Source organism: Thamnophis sirtalis, unplaced genomic scaffold (assembly GCF_051295495.1).
Source record: "Thamnophis sirtalis isolate CommonGarterSnake01/CBP01778 unplaced genomic scaffold, rThaSir2_p1.2 scaffold_2, whole genome shotgun sequence".
In the NCBI taxonomy this organism is placed as follows: domain Eukaryota; kingdom Metazoa; phylum Chordata; class Lepidosauria; order Squamata; family Natricidae; genus Thamnophis; species Thamnophis sirtalis.
Window position 1 is genome coordinate 35658138 of NW_028261382.1, and position 8027 is coordinate 35666164.

At 45.7% G+C, this 8027-nt stretch overlaps 1 protein-coding gene across 2 annotated transcripts in view; it reads right to left on the reverse strand.

Annotated features, from left to right (window-relative positions):
* Positions 1-7014, reverse strand: part of CAMSAP1 (calmodulin regulated spectrin associated protein 1) — a 33980-nt gene extending 26966 nt beyond the window's left edge. The window contains exons 1-2 of one of the 2 annotated variants that reach the window (XM_087704776.1): positions 6840-7014; positions 3836-3998 (exon numbers count right to left, since the gene is read on the reverse strand). In XM_087704776.1, the coding sequence (XP_087560902.1) occupies positions 3836-3998 (163 nt within the window). In that variant the 5' untranslated portion in view covers positions 6840-7014. The remainder of the gene's footprint in view (positions 1-3835; positions 3999-6839) is intronic. The other variant, XM_087704778.1, reaches the window with a different exon arrangement.
* Between the last annotated feature and the right edge of the window lie 1013 nt (positions 7015-8027).

Below are 8027 nucleotides of genomic sequence, written 5' to 3' on the forward strand. Positions count from 1 at the left end.
GGACACACGTTGCTTTCTCAAAGAGGCGGAAATGTCATTTCGGAACGCTTGCGGTAACTAATGCTCGGTTCACCATCCACAATATTTCTATCAATCCTATCCAAAACTCAGGAACGCAACTTCCTTTCCAAATGACTCAATTGCGGCCAACCTGCCTTCCCATGGAGGACCTGTAAACTGCACGAGTCAAAAAGAAGGTTATGAAAATATCTTCCGACCCCTCACAAACTTCAAATCAAAACTTCAAAAGCAACTTACAATACAATACAAAAGCAGAGTTGGAAGGGACCTTGGAGGTCTTCCAGTCCAACCCCCTGCCTAGGCAGGAAACCCTATACGGTTTCAGACAACATCTTCTCAAAGACTTCCAGTGTTGGGGCATTCACAACTTCCAGAGGCAAGTTGTTCCACTGATTAATTGTTCTCACTGTCAGGAAATTCTTTAGTTCTAGATTGCTTCTCTCCTTAATTAGTTTCCACCCATTGCTTCTTGTTCTGCCCTCGGGTGCTTTGAAGAATAGCTTGACTCCCTCTTCTTTGTGGCAACCCCTGAGATATTGGAAGACTGCTCTTGTGTCTCCCCTGGTCCTTCTTTTCATTTAACTAGACATACCCAGTTCCTGCAACCGTTCTTCCTATGTTTTAGCCTCCAGTCCCCTAGACTACTGCATTTTGGTATATGCCTTCCTTTACATATCTGTACAGCCTGTGTCGCCTGGCTTATATAATCCATGCATGAATTTCTACAGAGAGACAGGACTGCAACCGGCACTCCTGGACACCGCACCAAGAAATGTAGCCCCCAAGGCCAGGAGGGCCACCACACTGCAAACTAGTTCGACACCTCTATCCAGATCTGCAGGCTTTCCCACTGCCTTTTCAGGGTTATGTTTCAGCTTGTTCGCCTTGTTTCATCCCACAGAAGCTTCTTAAGGTATCTACTGTTCTCTTGTCCCGCGAGCTCTCGTGTGAGCGTAAGACAGAATCATGTGTCATCATAAAATTACTATTGGATACACAACTCAAAAGGTGATTTACTCTCAGCAGTTCAAACGTTAGGAAGTGGGAGCTGGAGGAAATCTTGCATTATCCAAAGTACACAATTAAGTCCAAAGCCTTGCAAAGGTTTTTAGGAGACTCTTTCCTGACTCTTGCAGAACTTCACCCTGGATGACGCGAGTTAAAAAGAATTTATATTTATATATAAAGCCAAATACCACTCACTCATCACAAAATCTCCAGAACTGTAAAGTCTACAAACTTTAAATTTGTCACACATGTTCCTCTTGGCTTCTAGGTCCCCGCTAAGAAAGGATTTTTCAAAATGACCATCAGATCATTAGTATTTCTTATACAGTAATTAACATGATCTGATGCTCAGGTGTTCTACTCGCCCGCCCCACCTGAAAAGAACTCTGTTCCAACTGCCAGTTGCCTCGCATTCCGTTACCATTAGTTCAAACTGGTAGACGTTCCACTCCTTCACTCAGAAGCAGTCTGGGGCTCCTTACAGTACTAAATACCGGTGTATCATCAAAATGTCTACTCCTTCTACCTATGGAACTGCTTCTAGACTCAAGACAGCGGGAGCGATATTTCCTTATGTGTTTCAATTACCAAACACCGCTGAGCCAAAGGATTGGGAACCAAATTTCTCCCGCATAGCCCAATCACATAGTTTCGTCGCGAAGGACGGGTATCCAGCTAGTTATGAATATCTCCTAGTCCCTCTAAGAACTTTCTCAAGTTAAAATGGGGGGAATACCGCCTTAACCTTTTTGCCATAAACCAGATGAGTACAATATAAAACAAAGTTTCGCTTGAAATTTACAACACATTTAAAGCCCCATACAGATTTATGCACTTTACCAAGATTTTTTTTTAACACCTGGCAAAAGTTACAGATTTCTCTTTCATTTTTCTCAACTCTCACCAAATCACCTAGTAAAGCAAACAATTCAAATTTAAGTTTTCTTCCGCTGCTCAGTTTGTCTCAAATAGCAAATCCTTAATTTTAAGATACTTTGGGGGAGGTGGGGAGGGGAGACATAAGCCTTACAAAAAGCCAGACATCAAATCTGAATTTTTTTTGCCACTGGCCAGATGCAAACCAGCAGAAATGAAATTTCAAATAAAGGATGGTACAGCTTCTGTACTGGACAGCAATTATTATAACAATGATTTGGAAGAGTGTTTCCCAACCTTGGCAACTTGAAGATGTCCAGACTTCAACTCCCAGAATTCTGGGAGTTGAAGTCCGGACATCTTCAGATTGCCAATGTTGGGAAACACTGATTTGGAAGGCTAAAAATTTTGGATAATTGTTTGGGGGGGGGGGGAATCTGAAATAAAATTCCCAAATCCACTCAACTGGGCTCTGTAAAATAAAGGTTCCTAACAGCGATCTGGAACCTCAACAGATACATTCATAACTCCACTATCATTCAAGCCTAGTTCCCTAGTTCCCATGGAAGGCAAACATAAACACAACCTTTACTTATCAGTGGCTCCAACCTACACACTACTGTTCTGAAAATCAGATACAAAACATCCCAGCAGACAAACCGTAATTATGGATTGTATACAAGCCCTCCATCATCTTAACTGCAGTTATGGACTACGCTGTGGCGAACTTTAAAAAAAAAAAAAAACTCTGCGCAGGAAACTTTTGGTTAGCATTCCTAATTTCAATCGAACACAATTTGTACAGAGAAAGGTAATGCCCTAGGAGAAAAACACAACAAACATGCCAGTAGAAATGCACTGCATTTTAGCCCGACTACAAAGCAAGCTGCTGTTAATTTGTTGAGTGTTTTAGATCAGTTGGCAAATGAAGAGTTAGTTGAAGGGGAATCCCTGTAACTCTGAATTATATATTTTATGCTTGGTTTTAGAAGCGCCGTGCTAATAAACAGCTAGAATGTTTGTACTCAAAAGATAGAAAGAAAGACATCAAAGAGGAAGAAAAGAATTTACTGCCATGCAAAACCTAAGTTGCCAAGAGCATCTGAGAGACACACAGAACACACAGAGACAGAGATAGACAGAGAGAGACACACACACAGAGGGACAGAGATAGACAGAGAGAGACACACACAGAGAGACAGACAGACACAGAGAGAGAGAGACAGAGACACAGAGACAGACAGATACACACAGGGAGACAGAGAGAGAAGAAATTGGAAAAGTCCCAACATGCACTTTCAGTCTAACACAGGAGTTTATCAGCAAAATATTTCCCATCCATAGCTTTATTTTTATAAACACCACTCAGAATCCCACACATGGGTGGGCTTCACACCACTTTGTTCTAGAATTGAAATGCTGGGGGGGGGGGGGGGGTTAAAGGAAGGTGACCTGACCTTCTGCATACCACAAGATTTTTTTTGTTAAACAAAAAATCCAATTAGTTGGGAACCCTTGCAAACTAAGCAGAACAGCATCTGCCAAAACCAAACCCCCCCAAAGACTTGCAGAGTTAAAAGTCCTACAAACGCTGGGTTCTCGCAGGCCTTTTTCAAGTGATGTGTGGGAGAGCACAGCTTGGCGATACAAAAACAAAACCAACAACGGCACGGCAGGGTGTTCTGCACTTAAAACGACAGGCCATTCATGACAAGAAAAGGGGTGTACACGCCAAAGTCTGGGCAAAGGAAGGAAGGAAAACAGTCCCATACGTTTGCTGATTTATTTTTTTAAAGCAGCCTTCAAAACCCATTTCATGAGAAGGCAGAGAGGGGGGAGTTAGGAGTAGATGGGTGGAGAATGGAAAAGGAAAGAAATAAAATAATAACGTTTCAAGGGGAATTTTTTTTATTATTATTATTATTTTTACCTATTCCGTAAGCTTTCGCGCAGATCCACTGTAGATTAGCAGCTATTTTGGCTCGGGATGAATCGTAGAGTTCCAACGGAACAATCTCAGCGCTACTATCCGTCAGAGCATCCATTTTTTTTCTGGTGTTATCTCCACCGGCACCGATATCAACATCCACCATCTGCAATGACAACAATAATAACCGAAAGAAAAAGAGAGAGAAAGAGAGAGAGAGAAATGGAACCTAACCTTTTGAAATGACAGCTCAAAATTCAGGCTGATTGTCCAGCATGGATTTCTATTCATCCTAGAAACTTGGGAGAGGAGGGGTAGTCTCCCCCCACCTCCCTTGTAAATATTCAATCATGGATTACAAGACTCAGTTTGGAAACCACCCACCCTCACTGTCTAAAATCTATAGCACAGGCCTAATGGGTTCTTGGAGGTCCTACCAGACAATCACACAGCACATATACAAATCACACAAATCCTTCACCACCACCCCAGCTTAGCAGAAGAAACGAGGTAACTAGCACACCCACTCGGTAAGGGTAGTTACCTGGCTCATCACCGTGCTTCTGCCCCAAATATTGGCTGCGATCAACCGCTCATAATATGCACGGAGGTCCCAAACCTAACATCGATCATCCGATTCCCTCAAGGCCAAAATGACAAGCAGTAAAGGGAAGGCTATGGAGCAACACCCCGCTGCTCCCTTCACCCTTACTCCTAAGAGGGATCAGCAAGGAGAAGCAAGGAGCAGATGCTGAGAATACTTTTAAGCGAGAAGATCATAAGCACCAACAAAAAAAGGAGAGTAAAACCTCTTACCTTTTCTGCCGGCATGTTTGGGGAGGAGGCGATCAAAGGAAAGGGGTCTGGACCCATCTTTCCTGCTAGGAGGCTTGACGCTTTCTCCCCCCCCCCCCCCAAAAAAAAACCAGACAACAAAGGAGATCTTGACAAGATCTCCTTGCTTCTCATTCATCACTGGGTTTCCTTTTCTTTTTTTTGCAATCTCACTAGCATCCCCGCCCCTTGCAAAAAATCTCTCCTGCATGCCCTGCTTTCCACCTTCAAGGATGAATGCTGATTCTTATTGTGATCACCCCTTACCGCTGTCTCGGCCCCTTTTCCGCTTGGGAGGGGGGTGTTTCCCCGTCTCCTTAAGAGACCTCACAGTGAGGGCCCTGGCTGAGCTAGGAGAGCACCAAGGACCCCCTCATTTCAACCCTGAGCGACAAATATTCTCCTTTACGAAGAATATTACCCCCCCCTTACAGTAGGACAGCATTCTGCTTCATTTTCCATCTGCCCATCCTGCAATATTCACCCCTACGATCCTTGTTCATGTTAGGCCCTCTTTTTATCCAACTCTCGACTCCCTCGCCTCTCCTTCCCACAAGCTGAATTCCAGCCCTGTTTTTGAAACATACCCCAATATAAATAAAGGAAGACATCTATCCCGATTTATTTAAATGCAAATTTTAAAAAAAGACATGTGTCTTCTCGCCTGTCATTACTGCCTTTTTCTTGATTGAAGGAAACACAATCTCGGATCCATTGTACAAACCATTACCCTCCACTGCCTAAAACCTAGCTCAGGCCTAGTGGGTCCTTGGAAGTTCTGCTGGACCATCACAGACACACAGACACACACACTACGTATACAAATCACACAAATCCTATCCTTCCCCCCACCCAAAGCTTTCCCTTGTCTTAATACCCAACTAATCAATTTCTGCCTGAGCTTTTTTTTAATTGCTTTTTATTGGTTTTTAACTCCACGCCTTTCAAAGCCTGTTTATTTTTTATTTTTTTTGCCTTTGTGTGTTGGTTATGGTTTCTCTCCCCCACACACACACAAACACCTTTGAGCTCCCAAAGAGGAGGGGGGGGGGAAGAAAAAGAAATAAAAGAAAACAAGGACGCTCCACACCAAGAATGAAACTGACTTACAGAGGAGTGAAATTGACATATTCATTGGGGGGCATCCAGGCTGGGATCTCTCCCCACCCCCACCCCACTTTTGCTCCCTCCTAATGCCCCATCAGCCCCTCCCCTCCCTGCACATAGTAATCACACATACACACACCTGGCTGTCACTTTGCACACCCATTAATCTCTCCCCCCCACACACACCTTTTGTGGCCTTAAACCTTGATGAATGTATTCTGTTTTATTTTTCTTTATGTACACTGAGAGCATAGGCACCAAAGACAAATTCCTTGTGTGTCCAATCACACTTGGCCAATAAAGAATTATTCTATTCTATTCTATTCCTATTTTCGATTCCATTCTACTCTATTCTATTCCTATTTGCTATTCTATTCTATTATTCTATTATTCTATTTCTATTCTATACCCCCCACCCACCAGTCACCCCTTGCAAGGGCTCAAGACAATAGAAAGTGGCTGCTTCCAAGCCATCACTTTTTAAACCCCCCCCTTAAGGGGGGAAAGAGAGAGGGTGGGGAAAAAAGGCAAGAATAAGCCCACTTCTTATACACCCATAGATCCCCCCTCCCCATACAATCCACAATCTCCCCCACCCCCATCAAAATCACCCCCAGATCGAAATCCCCGTTTGCAGAGATGCCTGCAAAGACCCCCCCCCCAACCTCCCCCAATTAGAGGAATCTTATGGGGAGGGGAGAACTCCCCCAATGGTCCCCCCTCCCCCAATGATCTCCCAATGACTTCCCCCCTCCCCATATAAACAATCTTCCCTCCCCTCCATCAAAATCACCCCCAGATCGACATGCCTGTTTGCAGAGGGGCCCTTAAAGACACCCCCCCCAAATTAGGGTGATTTTATGGGGGAGAATGCATTGGATGGGCACTCCCCTCCCCCAATGATCTCCCCCTCCCCAATGATCTCCCCTCCCCCACACTCCCCTCCCCCAAGCAGGTCAGGGTTGGGCCCTGACGGGGACGCCCCCGCCCTTGCCAAGCCCCCTCCCCACTCCCCCTGACGGCAAAGGGAGGGCAGGACTGCCTCCCTCCCCCCACACCTCCTCACCTTGCGTCGGCCTTTCCCCAGCTACTCCATCGCCGCCTCGCAGGCCGCGCCCAGGCCGGAGGGGGCCGCGGCCACCCCAGAGGGACGCGGAGACGGGCGGGCGAGGCGGGCGCGAGGGCGCGGGCACGGCGGCGGCGGGAGGAGGAAGAGGGCGGGCGCGCTCCCGTCGTCTGAAGGGGGAAAATGAGATAGAAGGCGAGGAGTGATGAAACGCGCATGCGCGGGCCTTCTCCCTGGGAAGGGGCGGGGCGCCGCGCTCGGGCGCGCGCCGAGCAACGTCACTGGGCGCCCCAGACTGGAAGGGGAGCGGCGGCGTCGCCTCGCGAGCGTCTCTCGCCTTGGCGCGCATGCGCCTAGGCAGGGCACCGCTTTCCCCCTTCCTTTTCCCCCCTCCCACGCTCGCTCTTCTTCCTCGCAACCGTCTCCAAGGGAATAAGGCGAAACCCGCCAGGGGGGCGGGGGCGAAGGCGGGGCTTTCTGGAAGCGCGGCCAATGAGAGCCCGATGGGTGTTGTTTTGATTGACGTGCGGGCCGGTACCTCAGCTCCCATCCTTTGGGCTGGGCTTATGGCGATGATGGGTTTGTTAGTCCATCCTCGGGGGAAATGGGGCTTGAGCTTCTCATTGGGACAGTGGGGACGTAAAAAAAAAAGTCCCCATTTCACATTTATTTATTTATTTTATGATGGTTATATCAATTTTAATAGCTAATATTTTAATAACACATTAAGGATATTTTTTAATTCCAGGCATGTCCTTAATATAAAATAATAATTTGTCAGAAATGGTGTAGGGTTTCCTGCTTGGGGAGGTGAGGTTGGACTAGATGATCTACAAGGTCCCTTCCAACTCTGTCCCCCTGTTATTTTATCAACTTAATAGCTAATATTTAATAATATATTAAGCATATTTTAAATTCCAGGCATGTCCTTAATACAAAATAATAGTTTGTTAGAAATGGTGTAGGGTTTTGGACTTGTGAGGAGGGGTCAGACTAGATGACCTACAAGGTCCATTCCAACTCTATTCCTATGTTATATCAATTTTAATAGCTAATATTTAATATATTAAGCATATTTTAAATTCCAGCCATGTCCTTAATACAAAATAATAATGTGTCAAAAATGGTGTAGGGTTTCCTGCGTGCGAGGGGTGGGGTGAGACTAGATGACCTACAAGGTCCCTTCTA